The 21,854-nt window shown below is 47.1% G+C and overlaps 1 protein-coding gene across 1 annotated transcript in view; it reads left to right on the top strand.

Moving 5' to 3' along the window:
* Nucleotides 1-21,854, top strand: part of EXTL1 (exostosin like glycosyltransferase 1) — a 63,450-nt gene that overhangs the window by 20,107 nt on the left and 21,489 nt on the right. Inside the window, exon 2 of the mRNA XM_056847667.1 lies at nucleotides 20,907-21,000. Coding sequence (XP_056703645.1) covers nucleotides 20,907-21,000 — 94 coding nt within the window. The remainder of the gene's footprint in view (nucleotides 1-20,906; nucleotides 21,001-21,854) is intronic.

The raw sequence follows: 21,854 nt of genomic DNA, 5'->3' as shown, positions 1-21,854 counted from the left end.
CCAGATGGTATGAACCCAAGTGTGCTCAAAGAACTTTCTAGAGAGCTTGCAGAGCCTTTGTCTCTCATCTTCAAGACCTCTTGGAGGACGGTAAATGGACTGGAGGAGGGTGAATGTGATCCCAATCTTCAAAAAGGATGGAAGGATGACCCAGGAAACTATAGGCCAGTCAGTCTGACCTCTATCGCCAGGGAAGCAACTGGAGCAGATTTTAAAGGGGTCGATTTGTGAACATCTGAAGGACAACGTGGTGATGAAGAAGAAGTTGGTTTTTATATGCCGACTTTCTCTACCACTTAAGGAAGAATCAAACCAGTTTACAATCTCCTTCTCTTCCCCTTCCCACAATAGACACCCTGTGTGGAAGGTGGGGCTGAGAGAGTTCTGAGAGAACTGTGACTAGCCCAAGCTCACCCAGCTTGCTTAATGTGGAGGAGTGGGGAATCAAACCCAGATCTCCAGATTAGAGCCCACCACTCCGAACCACCGCTCTTAACCACTACACCACACTGTCTCTCTCTACACCACGCTGACTCTCCCATCCGAGGAAGTCAGCACGGATTTGTCCCCAACAGGGCCTGCCAGACCAACCTTGTTTCCTTCTTTGATTGAATGATGAGTTTACTGGATTGTAGGAACAATGTCGATGTACTTTACCTGGATTTTAGGAAAGCTTTTGACAGAGTTCCCTATGATGGGTAAACTGGGTAAAATTATGCATGGTATGGAGAGAGTGGACAGGGAGAAGCTTTTCTCCTTCTCTCATCATACTAGAACACAGGTTCATCTGCTGAAGCTGGAGGGTGAGAGATTCAAAACAGGTAAAATGAAGTATTTCTTCACACGACACATAGTTAAATTGTGGGACTCCCTGCCCCAGGAAGTGATGATGGCTGCCAACTTGGAAGGCTTTAAGAGGGGGGAGTTGACATCTTCATGGAGGAGAGGAGGGGTATTCATGGCTACTAGTAAAAATGGATGCTAGTCATGATGCATACCTATTTTCTCCAGGATCACAGGAGTGTGCCCATTCTTTTAGGTGCTGTGGAACACAGGCAGGATAATGCTGCTGCAGTCATCTTGTTTGGGGGCTTCGTAGAGGCACCTGGTTGGCCACTGTGTGAACAGACTGCTGGACTTGATGGGCCTTGGTCTGATCCAGCAGGGCCTTTCTTAGGTTCTTATGGCCCAAAGCTGTTTGGGGGAAAGGTGGGATAAAAATGTACCAGATAGACGGTATGTAAGGTTAATGAACAAGTTCAGAAATAGTTTTGTCTCAATTTCTGTCTGACTCTATTTCACATACACACACAGAGCCACCAACGTTGTTTACTAGCAGTGAAAGACCCTATAATCTGCAAGCGCCAGTTAAAGCTCGCTTAACCCAAGATGACTCGAAAATGCTTAGGGAAGCCCGTCTGGTCTGGATTTCACAGGATGCAGATTTTGCAAAGGCTATCACGCTTCGTTGCACAAGTCAAAGTGTTCTCTTTGGCAACAGCAAGCAGCAAAACTAGTTCAGGTGTTTGGATATTGGCTCCGTGCATACAAAAAACTCTGTATGTGAAAGATTGCAATATACAGGTTAATAATACGGAATAATAATAATACGGTTGTGAAAGCTGGACATTGAAGAAAGCTGATAGGAAGGAAGTAGATTTTTTTAAAATGTGGTGTTGGAGGAGAGTGTTACGGATACCGTGGACTGCCAAAAAAACAAATCAGTGGGTTATAGATCAAATCAAGCCTGAACTGGCCCTAGAAGCTATAATGACTAAATTGTGGCTATCGTATTTTGGTCACATTATGAGAAGACAAGAGTCACTGGAAAAGACAGTCATGCTAGGAAAAGCTGAGGGCGGCAGGAGAAGAGGAAGACCCAACAAGAGATGGATGGACTCAATAAAGGAAGCCACGGCCCTCAGTTTGCAAGATCTGAGCAAGGCTGTCAAAGAGAGGACATTTTGGAGGACATTGATTCATAGGGTTGCCATGAGTCGGAAGCGACTTGACGGGCACTTAACACAACACACACAATATGGAATTGAGGCCAAAAGAGGCATGGGACCGCTGCAAAAAGCGAGCAAGGAAAACCAAGAATGGTTGCATAGAAAAAGATGGTGTCCATTATTCCCAGTGACTTCTGCATGACCCTCCTATATATGCCAGGAAGGAATTTTCCTCTGGGCCAGGGATTCTACGAGGGTTCTTTGCCTTCCTCTGGGCATAGAGCAGGGGTGAGTGGTGGTGGTGGTGTGGGGTAGTTGTGAGTCTCCTGCGTTGTTCAGGGGGTTGAATTAGATGACCCTTGAGGTCCCTTCCGGCTCTACGTTTCTACGTAGCACCCTTGATTTCGCACCGAGCTTTAGCATCTCCCCCCTTCCCCGCCCAACATATAACATATTTCATTTTCTCTGCCTGCTGTATCTGTGAATTGCCAGTTCTGCACAAAATGATTCTAAAACAATGCGTTAGTAAACTGACTGTCAGTGTTTCTTTGCTGAAATATTTACGAACGTTGGATCGCAGCATGGCTGTGGGACGTACTAATTATAGAATAGCTGCCGCTCAGACATTTGCTGGCTGAGGAGACCCGCTGACGGAAATGGAACACCGCAAATCTCCCCAAAAGGCAAGTTAGGGATCGTGATTTTGCCGGGGTAGTTTGCGCGTGTGTCTTTGGAATCCACTCAAACCCAATTCAGGAGGATGCCGACGTCCAATAAACAATTTCCAAAACAGCAGGTCCCAAACTGTCTTGCTTCCCTTTGAAAAACGAATAAAGCCACACCGAAACGGCAAACATGTATTGGTTACTTGGTTAACGTCCCGGATGAAGACCGAAAGCTGGTTTGGGAATTCAAAGACCGTCAAGAAGGGCATCCTCTTGATTACTTGGAGCATTTTTTTCTTCCGAATAACTTTGTAATATCCCAAGAGATAATATATTTGTTTTTCTGAATATCATTTGTAAAGATGCTGATTATTTCTCTTTCTCTCTTGTTAAAGATAACGGAAAATGTCAATACCGTAAATTATTGCAGGGCACCCCTCCTATTGGTTTTATAACCATAACAATTTGCCTCAAAGAATCCTGGACTCTGATCTGGAGAACCAGGGTTGAGTCTCCACTCCTACACATGAGCTGCGGATGCTAATCTGGTGAACTGGATTGGTTTCCCCACTCCTCCTCATCAAGCCAGCTGGGTGACCTTGGGCTAGTCACAGCTCTCTTAGAGCTCTCTCAGCCTCACCTACCTCACAGGGTGTCTGTTGTGGGGAGGGGAAGGAAAGGTGATTGTAAGCAGGTTTGATTCCTCCTTAAGTGATAGAGAAAGTTGGCATATCAAAACCAACTCTTCTTCTTCTAAGGGATGCTTCTTGTTTTAAAAAAATGAAATATAGCAGTTGAGGCTGCAATCTGAAGGAGGAGATTGGCATGAGTTGGGAGGAGGCTCCTTAAACTTTTCTCTTCATGCCCCTTTTCCTGACAAAATTGCCCCCCCCCCATCAATTTAATGGAGAAACAGCATCCCTGCCTCCTGCCTGCAGCACTGGGGCTGCTTTTTGAGGGGAAAATGTCTGGAGAGTCCTCCGTGGCTGCATTTTGTAAAAACAGCCATTGTCCCTTGCAAGAATCATGGAGCTACAGGCAACATTTCTCTTCCCTGAGCCAGAATCCCTTTCCAGGGGCTGAACACCAGCTGAGAGGAAACGATGGACTGCTTGCAGTATGCAGAAACAGAATTCGGTACAGTCCTCATGGGACTGTACCACTTAGGACTCATCTAAAAAAAAAAAACCCTGCAAAGAGAAGGATTTTAACCTAGCTCTTTGATGTCTTTGGCTTTCAACTTACAGGGAAGATTTTTGTTTTGAGTTTTGCTTCCCAGACTGTTGTAATTTCTAATTTCCCACCCACACTTTGATACGGCAAATCCCCCTGCCTGCTCCTGTGTAAGCTAGAGGTTATACAGCCCCAAGGCGTGGGCTAGTTTTGCTCTTTGCAGAGATTGCCCTTGGAAGGAATACAGAAGAATAAGAGATAGTTTTTATATGCCAACTTTCTCTACCACTTAAGGAAGAATCAAACGGGCTTACAATTACCTTCCCTTCCCCTCCCCACAACAGACACCCTGTGAGGTAGGTGGGGCTGAGAGAGTTGTGATTAGCCCAAGGTCACCCAGCTGGCTTCATGTGTAGGAGTGGGGAAACCAATCCAGTTCACCAGATTAGCCTCCGCAGCTCATGTGGAGGTGTGGGGAGTCAAACCCTGTTCTTCAGATTAGAGTCCACTGCTCCAAACCACCGCTCTTAACCACTACACCATGCTGGCTTTCACAGCTCAGTAACCCAACTCTGGAGGCTGACAGTTCCAGGCTCAATTTTTTAGGATCTTCTGGGTAAAAGGATCTCAGATAACAAGCACTAGGAAAGCCATTCTTTGCCTGAGATCCATGGCCAGTCAGAGAAGATAGTGTGTGTGTGTTAAGTACCGTCAAGTCACTTCTGACTCATGGCGATCCTATGAATCAGTGTCCTCCAAAACATCTTGTCTTTAACAGCCTTGCTCAAAACTTGCAAAATGAGGGCCGTGGCTCCCTTTATAGAGTCAATCCATCTCTTGTTGGGTCTTCCTATTTTCCTGCTGCCTTCAACTTTTCCTAGCATGATTGTCTTTTCCAATGACTCTTGTCTTCTCATAATGTGACCAAAGTATGATAGCCTCAGTTTAGTCGTTTTAGTTTCTAGGGTCAGTTCAGGCTTGATATGATCTATAACCCACTGATTTGTTTTTTTGGCAGCCCTCTGTATCCGTAACACTCCTCCAACACCACATTTCAAAGGTATCTACTTTCTTCCTATCAGCTTTCTTCATTGTCCAGCTTTCACACCCATACATAGTAATAGGGAATACAATGGCATGAATTAACTTGATCTTGGTTGCCAGTGACACATCCTTACACTTAAGAATCTTTTATACTGGGAAACAAAAGGTGTCAAGGCTTCTAGGCCTTCAGCACATCTTGTGGGCTGAATTGCATAAGTTACTTATGGGTGGTGAGGGCTGCCCCGAATCCAATGCCAACCAATTCATAATGGATGACCCCAAGTTCTAGTGTGACATTGCCTTGGACAAGTCCAGCCCTGGATTGGCCAGAGCAGGCTTTGGCTGCTGCTGGAGTGGGGTGTGTGTCACGTTTTGGCAATTAGCAACGTTCTGCTTTCCTGGACGAACTTTGCTTAACAGTGAAACCTTTGTCAGGCGTGACCTGTTAAAGAGAGGAAAAGTTTGAAAACAACCTAGTTTCTCTTGCCGAAGTGACAGCTTTAACAAATATGTTCTGTCTAAGGACAGATAAAGAACTCTTCTGTATCCAGGAAGCAACCTTATTCTGCTACGGAAAGAATATTAGTAGATAATCTTTATTATTGCTGCATAGTGGGGAAGAAGTTTTTATGTGATCTGTAAAGTTAATGGGGGAGATGTCCATCACATTCTGGAATCATTGTGTATGGAAGTGTAACTGGAAGTGTAACAAGGTTTCCAGCAGAATGAGTGGCTGAAGCCGACCCCCCGCTTCTCTGCCAAGCCAGCTTTGGCCCAGTTTGCTTCCCCTTCTATTTCTGTCCATGACTTTTTTCTCTCTTCCTTCTACCAGGGTGCTCAGAGTGGCATATATTGTTCCTCCCCTCCTCAGGCTCCACCCCCAAAACCTCCCGCTGGTGGCAAAGAGGAACCTGGCTGGCAACTCTACTCTGGGATGGCTTTATCAAGGCGGAGAATGGCAGGAAGAGAGATGGGGAGGGAGAGGAGTTTTAACCCTTTTCCCTCCACTGTTTTCTCACTGGAGAAAACCGTGGCTCAGTGGTAGAGCATCTGCTCGGCATGCAGAAGGTCCCAGGTTCAACCCCTGGCATCTCCAGTTAAAGGGACCAGGCGAGTAGGTGATGTGAAAGACCTCTGCCTGAGACCCTGGAGAGCCGCTGCCGGTCTGAGTAGACTTTGATGGACCGAGGGTCTGATTCAGTCAGTCTAAGGCAGCTTCATGTATTCATAACCTGAAGGTGCTTTTACCTCCGGGGCGGGCACGTAGCAGTAAGTTTTCCCCAGCAGAAGTAAAGGCAGCTCAGGATGACGGTTTCCATTGAGAAAATGTCAGAAGAGGAAAGGGCTAAAGCAGGGGTGCCCAAAAGGGCGTCCGTGGGCACCATGGCACAGGCCAACACCCGCCAAGTTTTTTTTAGGAAGTGGGGGTGGGGTGAGAAAGCTTTCGCCCAGCAAGGCTTCGTATTGACAGTTAGAGATTTGATTGGCTGTGCAGATTTTTTAAAATGTTGTTTTGACAGCAGCTGCAACCACTGCACAAGAATCTTCATTGTGTGACTGAAGGAAAGTTGTGGCAATCATTCTGTGGTGGCCTCCGCTTCCTGTGGCAGCCTTATTGTTGCTGCGCCCACCATGCCGTGTCAGAATTCCAAATGTGCCCGCAGGCTTGAAAAGGCTATAGTTTTCCTCTTTTTCCCCTGCAGTTCTTTTTCTTGATAAAGCATTCCTAGCCACTGAATTTGCAAAAAAATGAGTAAAAAAGTCCTAAGTGAAGATTTGAACATGGATCTCCCAGGTCCTAGTCTAGCACTATAACCACTGTACATTACTGTCTCTCACACAACATGCCAGCTTTCTATACTAGGGTTGACAGGTCCCTCTTCGCCTCCGGTGGGAGATTTTTGGGGCGGAGCCTGAGGAGGGCAGGGTTTGGGGAGGGGAGGGACTTCAGTGCCACACAGTCCAGTTGCCAAAGTGGTAGGGTTGCCATCCTCCAGGTGGTATCAGGAGATCTCCTGCTGTTACATCTGATCTCCAGCCAATAGAGATCAGATCCCCTGGAGAAAATTGGCAATTGGACTCTATGGCATTGAAGTCCCTCCCCTCCCCAAACCCCGCCCTCCACAGGCTCCACCCCAAAAACCTCCCGCTGGTAGCAAAGAGGGATCTGGCAACCCTATAAAGTGGCCATTTTCTCCAAGTGAACTGATCTTTATAGGCAGGAGATCAATTGTAATAGCAGGAGATCTCCAGCTAGTACCTGGAGGTTGGCAACCCTATTCTATACATGGAGTGTTGCGCCCCCTGTTTATCAAACAACCTTCCTCTTTTCAAATCCCTCCTCGAAACTCCTGCAGTCATTGTTTATGCCTTAGTCCCAGTCCTGTCTGCCCCAGTACAGCCTAGAGAGGCTTGCTTTGTTGAAAGCTGAGATCTGCAGGATACTAAATGCCACTCCAGAGGTCAGAGTTGCACGCTTGCTCAGCACAGTTGTGGTTGTCTGTGCAAATGCCCACAGCCCTGTATAAACAACTGAAAGATGAGCTAAGTATGGGGATATCTTTTTCTGGAATGGATTCTTGGAGCCGGCAAGGCCCGGTGATTCACTGTACCTCACTGTAACCTCTTGTGGGTTGTTGCTTTTGGATAGCCACAGTTGGAAATACTATGAACTCCTTTTGCTAACCGAGGACAAGCCAATATTCCCACTTCCAGACCCAAACCTCCCAGAGAATAGCAAATCCATTAATCTTTTGCTTTGTCTTCCCCAAACGTCTGACATCTCACGTACACTTAATTTTCTGAATTAGAACTGAAGCCATGCAACGCTCAAAAAAGGCCAGTGTGGTACAGCAATTAGAGGGCAGGACTAGGATCTGGGGGACCTAGGTTCGAATCCCCCACTGTGCCCTGGAAGTTTGCTGGGTGACCTTTATAAATGCAGCCATGACTAGCACATTCTCATCAGAGCCTGGGAGCTATGCAGGGTTGGCCAGGGAAAGTACTTAGGTGGGAGACCATCAAGCAAGACTGAGGTTGCTATGCAGAGGAAGGCAATGGCAAACCACCTCAAATCTTATCTCTTGCCTTGAAAACCCTGTGGTTCTGGGGTCACCATGAGTAGGTTGCAACTGACATATGTGTGTGTAAAGTGCCGTCAAGTCGCAGCTGACTCATGGTGACCCCATAGGTATAGTTGCCAACCTCCAGGTAGTAGCTGGAGATCTCCCGCTATTACAACTGATCTCCAGCCGATAGGGATCAGTTCACCTGGAGAAGATGGCCGCTTTGGCAATTGGACTCTATGGCATTGAAGCCCCTCCCCAAACCTTGCCCTCTTTAGGCTCCGCTCCCAAAACCTCCCACCGGTGGTGAAGAGGGACCTGGCAACCCTACCCATAGGGTTTTCAAAGCAAGAGACGTTTGAAGGTGGTTTGCCATTGCCTGCCTCCACATGGACTGAGAGAGTTCTGAGAGAACTGAGACTGGCCCATAATCACCCAGCAGGCTTCATGTGGAGGAGTGGGGAATCATGCCTGGTTCTCCAGATTAGAGTCCCCCCACTCTTAACCACTCGACCATGCTGGCATACAGAGATGATGATTATTTTTTAACATCAATAACTGAAGTTGTCTTTGCAGACTGCAAAGGACAGCTAAGGCGTGCCACACTGTGGAATTTTCAGCAATGGTCCTTGACAGAAGAACAGGGGCAAGCTAGGGTTGCCAACCTCCAGGTACTAGCTGGAGATCTGCTATTACAACTGATCTCCAGCCGATAGAGATCAGCTCAACTGGAGAAAATGGTGGCTTTGGCAATTGGACTGTATGGCATTGAAGTCCCTCCTGTCCTCAAACCCCGCACTCCGCCCCAAAAACCTCCCCCCCTGGTGGCGAAGCGGGACCTGGCAACCGATTTCCCCCGTATTTATCGAGCAGGGTCAGGAGGTTTATCCTCCTCTATGGGTGGGCGCTCGAGTCTTGTATTACATGATTCCCCGAGGCACAGTGGGGTGTCCCAGTACACACTGTGGGGCTTTCGGCTTTATTTGCTCTGCTGCTGAGCAAAACCACTCTCCTTAGCCTTGTGCCGCCCAATGTTGGAGTTTCGTGTTTGCATTTACGGGCTGCGCAAACAAACGGCAGCCTACATCCTGGCGGGAGTCGCCGTGGGACTTGCGACAGTCGGGAAAGAATGCAGGTCTCCCTTTCAGGTCCTCTTTTCTTTCTGGGCAGCAAAGGCCTGCAAAGGGAGCTGGCTCGCCCACTCTTTTCAGCACCACCTTTACTCAAAGTTGGACGAGGCCCTGAATTAGGCCAGAGTCTTCATGTCCCAGCAAGGAGGAAAAAAACAGTTCACCGTTTGCACTGAGTATTGCAGAAACCCCTTCTGTTTTGTGTGCTGTGGGTGAGAGAAACTGAGTGATTTCTTCACTCGCAGCAAATTGTCTCATGATTTGTGTTTTTGGGGAAAAGGCTTTCCACTATGCCAATGCGCTGGGGTCTGAGGAATTGTGTTATATATAGCACTGGCGGCTTCTCCTTGGTCAGCACACCCCTGTGGCCAGCTTTGATCAGAACTGACTATTACGTCCGTGCTCTATAAACTTCGAGCTGCCAAATTTACCCTTCTTAAGGCAGCGTGCATGTTACAACTGAACGTAACGCCTCTGCACCTGTGACATTTTTATCCCGCTTTTCCGCCAAGGAGTTCAGGCTGGAATACCTGATTCTTTGCTCACCCGTTTGAGGTAGGTTAGGCTGAGGCATGAGAGCCAGTGTGGTGTAGTGGTTAAGGTCTTGGACTAGGACCTGGGAAACCTTGGTTCGCTAGGGTCGCCTCCGGTGGGAGATTTTGGGAGTGGAGCCTGAGGAGGGCAGGGTTTGGAGAGGGCAGGGACTCAGGGCCATAGAGTCCAATTTCCAAAGCGGCCGTTTTCTCCAGGGGAACTGACCTTTTTCAGCTGGAGATCAGTCGTAATAGCAGGAGATCTCCAGCTAGTACCTGGAGGTTGGCAACCCTTTAAATGGGGAGGGACCTTAGGTATAATGCCATAGATTCCATCCTCCAAAGCGGCCATTTTCTGCAGGGGAACATCTGTGTCGTCTGAGGCTCGCTTGTAATTCTGAGAGCTCTCCAGTCCCCCATCTGGAAATTGGCAACTCTAGTCAGAATAATCTGGTTGTCAGAACTAGGTCTCCGCTAAATGCCAGCAAGTTGACTGCTAAAGCTTTTTTGCAAAAACAACACCTGAGACTTTACTACAAGCAATGGGGTTTGCATTGTATCATGAGATTGGAGCCTGGTAGGTTTTCAGACCCCAGATTTCTCCCTAGACTGAGTGTGGCTGGATAACTGTACAATCGTTTCAGTCCGACCCGGTGATGTTTAGTGCGAGAGGGGGGGACGAACCTCCTTCCCGAATGCCAGAAGTACCATTCCACGCCCATCTGTGCCCACACTGCCTCCTTTGTTCTCCCTGCCCCAGTTTGCCGGTCGTTGGTGGAAGCGAGAGGTCGAAACACAAGCTGGTGTGTCCAAGATGAGTGTAAATATTGGATTTTCCGCTGTGGTTTCAGGCACGGCAGAAGTTGAATGCACCTCTCACCGAGGAGCCTGCACAGAGGTCTCTTTCATCCTTGGGAGCTGATGTTCATAGGGCAGACTTCTCAAAATAAGGATGGGGGGGGAAAGGCTTGCTGCCAGGTTGTGGGCTTCCAAAAATCAAAACATGGGGTTGCCAGCCTCCAGGTAGTAGCTGGAGATCTCCTGCTATTACAACTGGTGTAGTGGTTAAGAGCAGTAGTTTGGAGCAGTCGACTCTAATCTGGAGACCTGGGTTTGATTCCCCACTCCTCCACATGAGCGGCGGAGGCTAATCTGGTGAACTGGGTTGGTTTCCCCACTCCTCCACATGAAGCCAGCTGGGTCACCTTGGGCTAGTCACAGCTCTCTTAGAGCTCTCTCAGCCCCACCTACCTCACAGGTGTCTGTTGTGGGGAAGGGAAGGTGATTGTAAGCAGGTTTGATTCTTTCTTAAGTGGTAGAGAAAGTCGGCATATAAAAACCAACTCTTCTTCTGATCTCCATCCGTTCCCCTGGAAAAAATGGCTGCTTTGGCAATTGGACTCTATGGCACTGAAGTCCCTCCCTGCTCTCCTCAGGATCCCCCCCCCAAAAAAAACCTCCCGCCGGTGGCGAAGAGGGACCTGGCAACAGTATCAGAACCATAGGGACTACCCTTAATCTGATCCATAATGTATTATCTTTATAATTGATCGAAAAGTAAAATAGATATATTAAACAAGAGTTAAGAGTAAATTGGATATCTAGAATAATATTAGGATCAGAACTATAAATGATAGATTACACCACTTTATTTTGAGGTAGACGGAGGTGGTGGGGAAGTCAGTATATATATATTCATTAAATTACATTTATAACAACATATGGACATTTTCATGCTGAAGACTTATACCTTCAATTGTTGTTAAATTGTTGACAAATTTATATTTTGAAAATCAATAAAAAATTATTAAAAAAAAAAAAAAGAACCATAGGGACTAGGAACATGCCTGACAGAGCCGTTTGTGTCCTAGGGAAGATATTTTGGGAGAGACTAATACATCAAGTCTTGCCTCCTTTGTGTTTCTGGTCTAAAGGGCTGGTGAAAGGTCAGGGCCAGAGGGCTCATGTGATCCATCCTGAATCCCTCCCAGAGGGAAGAGATTGAAATACCAAATGAGGGCCTGTTTGGATTTAGCAAAGGGCGATTACTCCTTGAGGGTGTGTTTGCAGGCAGAACTGGCCCAAGACTGAAGTGGAAAATCTAAAGATGCCTCTCCGCATGCCTGTATACTGAGTAGGGTTGCCAGGTCCCTCTTCTCAACCGGTAGGAGATTTTGGGGGTGGAGCCTGAAGAGGGCGGGGTTTGGGGAGGGGATGGGCTTCAATGCCATAGAGTTCAATTGCCAAAGTGGCCATTTTTCTCCAGGTGATCTGATCTCTATCGGCTGGAGATCAGTTGAATTAGCAGATCTACTACTACTACCTGGCAGTTGGCAACCCTAATCCTGAGCCCATCCAGGACTAGTGGTACAGACAAATTAGTGTGTTAAGAAGTCAGCTGTGGATCATGAAAGCTCATACCCTGCCAGAAATTTTGATAGTCTTGGACTCTTGCTCTTTTCTACTGGTGTGCTAAGAAACACACGGGGATGCCACTAGGGGATTCCAGCCTCCAGGTGGGACCTGGGGATCCCCCAGAATTACAGCTCATCTCCAGACTACAGATATCAGTTCCCCTGGAGAAAGTGGCTGCTTTGGAGGAGGGACTCTATGGCATTGTACCCCACTGAGGTCCCTGTTCCCCCCAGGCTCCATCCCCAAATTTCCAGCAGTTTTCTCACCTGGATCTGGCAACCCTACGCCCCCCCCACACACACACGTCCCCTGCCAGTGGCCGGGGGGGGGGCTAGCAACCCTAGTTGCCATTGTGGGACTTTGCGCTAGGGCACTATTCATGCCAAGCAGCTGTGCGTGCCCAGTGCATGCCCACCATTTCACGCACTACAGCTGCTGGCCTATATTTGGGAGTATTGGCACCCAGGACAGTTGTTTCCCTCTATTTTGATCAGCCCTCACACTGTAGAGTATTTTTGTTTTTTAGAAAGCCAAGAAGGGGCTGTTGCACCTGGGGTTGCCAGGTCCCTCTTCGCCACTAGCGGGAAGTTTTGCAGGCGGAGCCTGAGGAGGGCAGGGTGTGGGGAGGGGACTTCAGTGCTATAGAATCCAATTGCCAAAGCAGCCATTTTCTCCAGGTGAACTGATCGCTATACGCTGGAGATCAACTGTAATAGCAGGAGATCTCCAGCTAGTACCTGGAGGTTGGCAACCCTGTACATGGAGTGTTGTGCCACTGCTCCAGCAGCCCATTCCTAGTGGGAGCTGAAAAGCTAAAATTAAATATTAAAAATAAAAACTAAAATTAAAAAGTATTTTTACAAAATTTACAACTTTGATATCTAAAAGACTATGAACCTCCCAGGCATGTAAGATGTTATTTCAAATGGGCCTTATCCTCTAACCTTTGAGACTGATGAAGCTATGCTGTGGTAAAAGCGCTACGAGTATCCGGAATAGCATTTCCTCCTTTGTTCTTCGCCTTTGCCATAGAGCACTTTTGGAGCAACTTCTGCCATCATAGACGCTAGGTTATTAACCACCGTCTCCTATTTGGACTCTCTTGCCTTCATCTTCCTTTGGAGATAGCTATTATGCTATAAGCATCGTTGACTGTCATTTTTGATTAACTTTTGTATATATTTGTATATTGCATGTAACCACTTGTATTGTCTTTGTTGCACTTAGTTTTTTAGTTAGCTGCATAGAATACAATGGGGGTTACCGCACTTGTATTCCCAACGATGTATTAAGAGTTTGAAAATGTTATAAAAAATACTGTTCGCACTTTCTATGTATTCCCACCGTTGTATTAAGAGTTTGAAAATGTTATAAAAAATACTGTTCGCACTTTGTTTGGCCCCTTTAGCTGTGAAGACGTCTTCCAACCATGTATGAGCTGTGGTATCCCAAAACCCTTTTAAAGCGATGTTTTTTATAACATTTTCAAACTCTTAATACATCGCTGGGAATACAAAGTGCGGTAACCCCAAATGTTTGTTATATATTGAGTCTATACTGTTTCTTTTTTACAACGGTACCTGGAGGCTGGCAACCCTAATTGCACCATAAAAGAACTTGGCGGCCTACTGCCTGGAGTCAAGACTCCTGTAATGGATTGTTGTGAGATTGCTGCTTCATCATCTCACTGATGGGTTTGGCCTAAAGGGAGTGGAGCCCTGGACTGTGACAAAAGGATTCTAATGTTCCTTAATGACTCTGGATGTTTCTTCAATGGGCCCTGCTTGTTAGGAGATGGTTCCCCAGGGATTGTGTTCAAGAATCCATCAGAGCTTGGAAGAGGTGACCCCTCCAAGGAAGGGAGATGTGGGTTTGTGTCTCTTTGTGTGTAAAAAGAGCAGTTTTGATTGTAGAAGACAGTAGGGCGGGATTTGGGGAGGGACTTCAATGCCATAGAGTCCCGTGGCCAAAGCGGCCATTTGCTCCAGGTGAACTGATCTCTGTCGGCTGGGGGTCAGTTGAAATAGCCGGAGATTGCCAGCTGAAACCTGGAGGTTGGCAACCCTAAATATTCTCTCTCCTATCTAGGGCCAGTTTGTGCATGACCTCAGGGCTTGAGGACTGTTTCGCCAGGATCCTTCCTACCCACACTGCTCCAGTGATATTTAAACGCAGGGCTGGTTGACCTTGAGGTGTGAAATAACCATGTCATTGCCCCTACAGATGTGATTCCGGCAATCAAATATTATTGAACAGGCACAGAAAAAGTATTGGGTTGCTAACCTCCAGATGGATCCTCGAGTTCTGGAGTTACCATTGATCTCTAGACCACAAATATCAGTTCCCCTGGGGGGAAAACAGCAGCTTCAGAGGATGGACTCTGTGGCTTCACATTCCCACTGAGTTCCCTCACCAAATCTCCCTAGAATTTCCCAACCCAGAGTTGACAACCCTAAAGCCACAGATCAGTTGTAATTTTGGGAGATCTCCAGACCCCACCTGGAGTTTGGCAACCCTACTGGGTTGTCGTTGGGCTAGCTCTCTGTCATTGAGGTAGCTTAACCTCTCAGGAGTGTTGTGAGAATAAATTAGGGAAGGGAGAACAAGGTATACTATGGAGGATGAGCAAAATAAAAATATACTGTGGATAAAGTAGAAGACACAAAACTTTGTGTACACAACCCCGCAGGAAATTCACCCATGTACAAAGGTGCTTGGTGGGCATTTAAGGCATGTATATAGAGGAGCTATCATATAGGGGAGGGTTCCGAGTTGTTTTCTGTTGCCCCAGAAGGTCAGACCAGAACCAACGGGTTGAAATTAGATCAAAAGAGTTTCCATCTAGACATTAGGAAGAAATTTCTAACAGTTAGAGCGATTCCTCGGTGGAACAGGCTTCCTCGGGAGGTGGTAAGTGCTCCTTCCCTGGAGGTTTTTAAGCAGAGACTAGATGGCCATCTGTCAGCAATGCTGATTCTATGACCTTAGGCAGATCATGAGAGGCAGTTTATGAGAGGGAGGGCATCTTGGCCATCTTCTGGGCATGGAGTAGGGGTCACTGGGTGTGTGTGGGGGAGGTAGTTGTGAAATTTCTGCATTGGGCAGGGGGTTGGACTAGATGACCCTGGTGGTCCCTTCCAACTCTATGTTTCTATGATTCTATGTGTGCTGAGAGGGAAAAACAAGTTGACAGATTTGTGTGGAAACCTCTCGCTCTCTCTTGAGCTCCGCTCGGCACATAACAGCTCTCTCTGTCAGTGGCTTGCAGCACCGTGAGTGTGGTCTGTGTTTAACTCATGCAGGCAGGATGTACGTAAGGGACCCAACTCAGACCTGAATGGATACAGAGAGGAGCCCATGAATATACCTAAATTCCCTCAGCGGGGTAAATAGTAGCTCCTCGGGACCATTTCAGGTCGGGAAACCAGTGCACGGGGGAGAAGGCTTGAGTCTCCTTTCCTCAGGTACTGATCTGAATCAGACCTCCACCTAGGTGTTCATTTTCAACATGGGACTCCCTACAGATGTCTGACAGGAAGGGGAGACATGTTGTGAAGAAATGCACTTTTCTTTGTAGGTTTGGACTGAGCAAAACCTTCACGTTTAGTTTTTAAAGTTTCCCCCCTCTCTTTTTCTTGACAGAGAACAGGCCAGAGGAAGGAAATCAATTCAATTGCTCACCAACCTCACCTCAGCCACTCTTTAGAAATGCTAGCGGGAGACAATGGGATGGTCAAGGCCCCTCATCCTACCGGAAAGGTGACATCTAACAGGGAACAGAGTTTTGCAAGTTGAAAATCATAGAGAAATGTTCCCTGGAGATGTCAGGAAAAGCTTTTTGACCTGCCCTGCCCAGCCCAGGGGATGGGCGAGCAGAGATAATTAAACTCCTTGGCACAGAGAGGAGAGTCTCTTTGTTGCTGATTCCTTCTAGGAGGAAGGAGGTCTTCTACCGAGCTGCTGCTGAAGGTGGCCATTGCCATGCGGCAGGCTGCCTCCCTGAACAAAGACTCTGAGGTAATGGGAACCTTTTAGAACCACTGTAATTAAGTTAAGGAGCCTGCCTTAGAAAAAAATCAGCCAGGGCATGTACAGAGTGAGGGATAGAGGAATTGCATGTTGACACTTTTCTTTTGGATCCTTTGCTCAAAGTGTTGCTGTGCTGAGAGTATACCTGTGGGTTTTTTCTTTTTAATAAATGTTTTGTAACTTTTAATGCTGGCAACTGGCCTCTGTATCATATAGACCTCCACCGTTTTGAGCATGCCATTTTAAAACGAGCGACAGGAGAAGGGGTGGGGTAGTCCATTGGGAAACTGCTATTCCCCAGTCGTGGGCAAATGCAGTAAGCTGTCCCTGTGGTAAGCAGGCACTAGGTAGTGGGAGACACAAGCATGAGACAGGAACAGCAACATAGGGAGGAAAGCTGGGAGTCCTGGTCGTTTCTGTGGGTAATTCCTACAAAGGCCAGGTGGTAGCAGTGATGGAACCAAAAGAGGGAAAGAAAACCCCTCCAAGGGTATGGAAAGCCGAGTGGGTGGTACGTGCCAGGTGGAGACCTCGCACAGCCTCTGGTGCCCAGATGCCTTGGAGGGCCTATTCTACCACAGGGTAAGGTATCCTTGGGCCTTTATTTTCAAGACCATCTTTGTCGATATCCTCTGGGCCCTTTCCAATTTGTTGATGTCTTTAAAAGTGCAATGTCCAGAGCTGGGCATGTTTGTTCCCTGGTCTCCTCTGTCTCCTTATATGTGAGCTCTGAGAGTGCCGCTGTGGTGTGACAGGGAGAGACAATGTTGTGTAGTGGTGAGAGCATTGGCCTAAAATCTGGGAAACCCCGGTTCAAATGTCCACTTTGCCGTGGAAGCTTGCTTGGTGACCTTGGGCCAGTCGTGCACTCTCAGCCTAACTTTCCTCACAGGAATGTTGAAGGATAAAATGGAGAAGAGGAGAACAGTGTAAGCCGCTTTGAGACCCCACAGGGAGACAGGTGGGGTAAAAATGAAATGACGTAAATAAATTAAATGCTCAGTGGCTGTCTCCTAAAGGAGTTCCTGGTTCCAGGCTTTTCTGTCATTGATGGAACAGAGAGGAACCAGAGCCCGGGGCAGGTAAGAGAGCGCTGCTTCATCGAGCATTTGGCATTGGGTGGTAAGATCTTTAGCCAGGTTAAATAAAGAGAAGCAGAATTTTTATACTGCATTTTCTTTGTGCGGCTGCTTTTTATTTTTACAGAGATTTTATGGTTTCATTACATGTTTTGCTGTAGCCCTTCTTAGACTTTACAAATTGTGCATCCTGGGAGCCCCTCAATTTTGGATATTGGGAGCAGGTCCTCCAGATGCTTGCAGTTGCCATGTTTTGTGAACGGGGCAATGTGCATATTTAACAACCGTGTATAGGCCTGGGTACGCATGGACTCAGACTCTGGAAAACCCAGTGGTTAGTTTGTGCATACCAGAGATGTATGTGCATGATAAATATGCACATTATTCCCGTTCACACGACATGGCAACCTTGCATATCGAGAGGATCTGCAGCTCGGTTGCTAGGTTCCTGGTATGTGCCATTGTAAAGACTGGAAAGGGCTTGTGAACCACCTTCAAAGCTGGAGGGTGAGAGATTCAAAACAGATAAAAGGAAGTATTTCTTCACACAATGCATTGTTAAATTGTGGGACTCTCTGCCCCTGGATGTGGTGATGGCTGCCAACTTGGGAGGCTTTAAGAGGAGAGTGGACATGTTCATGGAGGAGAGGGGTATTCATGGCTACTAGTAAAAATGGATGCTAATCATGATGCATACCTATTCTCTCCAGGATCTGAGGAGCATGCCGAATATATTAGGTGCTGTGGAACTGAGGCAGGACAATGCTGCTGCAGTCGTTTTGTTTGTGGGCTTCCGAGAGGCACCTGGTTGGCCACTGTGTGAACGGACTGCTGGACTTGATGGACCTTGGTCTGATCCAGCATAGCTTTTCTTATGTTTCTTATGAAAGCTTTGGCTGCATAGCCATATAGATGTTTCATCAGATCAATATTCAGGTTCAGCACTGGGGGTCCTGTTGCATTGGTGGGGTTGGATTTTTAACTGGAATTGTTCCTTGTATTATCCTTTAGCAGATCGCCTGACTCCTTTGTATGCTTTTTTGGAGCCAGTGTGCTTTTAATGCAAAGATTGGTTTTGTTTGATATCACCGTGTGCAGCATGCAATGATAAATCAGACTCAGGGGTGGAAATAAAACCTTGTGATCGTGCACTCAATTTCAACCTGAGCCAGCGCATCTAATTTGGCAGTTTTTGTACCTTTTGTGAGAAGTTTTATCTTTAAAAAATGCAGTAAAATGTGCTGACTCTGGATTCCTAGATGAAACCCTTTGTTCTCATTGGGCGGGGGGAGGAAATGCTTTTGCCTGTTTGTGGCTTTTTGAAACTGGGTTGCAACGTATGTTACAACTTGTGGATGTGTTGGCACAATTAATCCTCTGGGTTTTATATGTGCAGGATATGAACTGTATATATGCAACATATAGTGCTGTTGTATATGTTGTATACTTTCCACCTATTCCCAACCCCCAGGCATCTCTTAAGACCATAGCTCATGATTCAGTGCAAGAGCTGAAAAGCCCTAGCATCTTTATATTTGAATCCTCCATAGCTTCAGAGCCACAAATTGGGAAATCCCTGGAGATTTGGGGGTGGATCCTGAGGAAGGTGTGGTTTGGGGAGGGGAGGGACCTCAGTGGGGTATAATGCCATAGAGTCCCCCTTCCAAAGCAGCTATTTTTTCCAGGGTAACTGATTTTTGTCGTTGGAGATCAGTTGTAATTCTGGGAGATGTTCAGGGTCCACCTGGAGGCTGGCAACCAAAATCAGGATATGAAGTTAGGAAAACCCCTAAGATGGGTAGGGCTGTCAACTCTGGTTTGGGAAATTCTTGTAGATTTGGCTGTTTTCTCCAGGGGAACTGATTTATGTAGTCTGGAGATCAGTTGAAATTCTAGGAGAACTTCAGGCCGCACCTGGAGGTTGGCATCCCTGAGGGGTTTCCCCAACCTCTGTTCTGCAGTGACGAAGCCTCCATTGCTAGGGTTGCCAGGTCCCTCTTCTCAACCGGTGGGAGATTTTGGGGGCGGAACCTGAAGAGGGCAGGGTTTGGGGAGGGGAGGCACTTCAATGCCATAGAGTTGCCAGAGTGGCCATTTTTCTCCAGGTGATTTGATCTCTATCGGCTGGAGATCAGTTGAATTAGCAGATCTCCTGCTACTACCTGGCAGTTGGCAACCCTATCCATTGCTTAGTCAGCAGCCAGCCAATGAGAGCAGATTCGTACTGGTGGTGATTTGCAGGGCAGCAGTAGAGCCAACAGAGCCTGGGTATCTAATTGCTAGGGTTACCAACCTCCAGGTAGTAGCTGGAGATCTCCTGCTATTACAACTGATTGCCAGCCGATAGAGATCAGTTCCCCTGGAGAAAATGGCTGCTTTGGCCATTAGACTCTATGGCAATTAAGTCCCTCCCCAAACCCCACCTTCCTCAGGCTCTGCCCCAAAAACCTCCTGCTGGTAGCAAAGAGGGACCTGGCAACCCTACTAATTGGAGACCCCTGAAGCTGCCCTGTTTAAGGCCCCACAAGCCACAGGGAGTAGAGGCGATGCATGAGGAGGGAAGGCAGACAGGCAGAGGCGTATCCTGGAATGGGCATCCCTGTCATCCAATGAAGTCTGTTGGGCAATAAATTCAAGACCCGCAAAAGGATTAGGGTTACCAACCTCCAGGTGGTGGCTGGAGATCTGCTATTACAACTTATCTCCAGCCGATAGAGAAAATGGCCGCTTTGGCAATTGTACTCTATGGCATTGAAGTCCCTCCCCTACCCAAACCCTACCCTCCTCAGGCTCCGCCCCCAAAACCTCCCGAAAGTGGTGAAGAGGCACCTGGCAACCCTACCAAGAATTTCACAGCGGTCCCCAATCTTTTTAAGCCTGTGGGCACCTTTGGATTTCTGACATGGGTGGGGGGGGTAGGCGCAACCCCCAAATGGCTACTGGAGGAAGTGAAGCCAACCACAAAACAAGGCTATGCATAATTAATAGTAGCTCAACATTTCATACAGAAGCTCTGCTCAACAGGATGGCTTTAAAATGAACATATTATTTGCAAAGTATTTTCCTGCTTACACACAGCATGCTTCCAGTCCCACAGTGATGATCCTTTCGCTGCGGTGGCAGGCAGCTGCTGCCAAAGCAATATTTTTTTTCAAATCTGCACAGTTGATCTGAACTCCAGTGGCCAATCAGAAGCCTTGTTGGGGAAAAGCCCTACCTGGCCCCACCACCTCTCTAAAAACACTTGGCGGGCATCAGGACAGGTGGCAGCAGCACCATGGCACCACGGGCACCAGTCTAGGGTTGCCAGGTCCCTCTTGGCAACCGGTGGGTTTTTTTAAGGCGGAGCCTGAGGAGGGTGGGGTTTGACGAGGGGAGGGACTTAAATGCCATAGAGTCCATAGCCTCCTACGGAATCCTGGCAGAATTGAACCAGAAGTCGATCAGGTTCCATCTATTCCAGGAAGCCAAAAAAGCTAATTAAAGCAGACCCCTTAGCCAAAAAAGCTAATTAAAGCAGACCCAGGTCAAGAGAAGGGCTGGGAGGAGGGTTGCCAGGTCTCTCTTCGCCAATGGTGGGAGGTTTTTGGGGCGGAGCTTGAGGAGGGTGGGGTTTGGGGAGGGGAGGGACTTCAATGCCATAGAGTCCAATTGCCAGAGCAGCCATTTTCTCCAGGTGAACTGATCTCTATTGGCTGGAGATCAGTTGTAATAACAGGAGATCTCCAGCTAGTACCAGGAGGTTGGCAACCCTAGCTGGGAGCAACTGGCTAGGGCCTTCAGTTATCGCTTTCTGTAACGAGGCTTGTATCTTTTATTCCCAGATTTGACTACCAGGAACTCCTGCACAACTCCACCTTCTGCATCATTCCCCGAGGGAGACGCTTGGGATCCTTTCGGTTCCTGGAAGCATTACAGGTACTTGAAGGGTGTGTTTTTGTAAGGCTGCACAAGAGGTGTTGCTCAGTGATCCATTTGTGGATCTTTCACAGTTTTTTTACCGGCTGCAAAATGGGGGGAGGCGATTTAGACCAGGGCTGTGAAAAGGGCATGTTGTTGGGGTCACTGGGTGTGTGGGGGGGAGGTATTTGCGAATTTCCTGCATTGTGCTGGGGTTGGACTAGATGACCCTGGTGGTCCCTTCCAACTCTATGATTCTATGAATCTGAACCCATTAGAATCAACGAGCCCTGCTTGGGTGGGATATTTTCCTTCTGCTTTCTCGTTTTAAGCATCTGAACTTTTTTCTTGGAGTGCGCAGAGTTAGCCCTGGTCAAACTATAGCTTGAGGAATAGGGAGGCTGCTGTATCCCATGCAATGGCAAAATTCTGCTTTTTAGCCATAAAGAAAAAGAAACGCACTCATAAGTAAGGAGGAGGATTAATGGTCTTATATATACACATTATTGTAGCTGAGGTTCGCACAATTCACTTATGACAGCTTTATAGTTATCCTTGGCTTATTTATTCAATCAGGGTTTTTAGTTTTTGATTTCATACAGTTTTTCTCTTTTATAAGAATTGTAATGTGTACATATGCTGGTCGTTGACTGTAACAATAAAGATTCAAGTCAATCAAATCAAAAGTATTTTATTACGGTCCACAACCAGCAGATACAGCAGATACAGCAGATACAAAAATGGGAACATTATAAAAATAATCATAGAACATATTTTGCACGACTACAAATAAACATAATGTGTTTTTAACGAAAGCTAAAAATAAAGTCACCCCAAGGACTTGAAATCTATACCACTCTTTAATTTAAGAT

Source organism: Euleptes europaea, chromosome 3 (genome assembly GCF_029931775.1).
Source record: "Euleptes europaea isolate rEulEur1 chromosome 3, rEulEur1.hap1, whole genome shotgun sequence".
NCBI classification, from domain to species: domain Eukaryota; kingdom Metazoa; phylum Chordata; class Lepidosauria; order Squamata; family Sphaerodactylidae; genus Euleptes; species Euleptes europaea.
The sequence above is the reverse complement of the archived record's forward strand: the minus strand, read 5'-3'. Positions and strand labels throughout refer to the sequence as shown.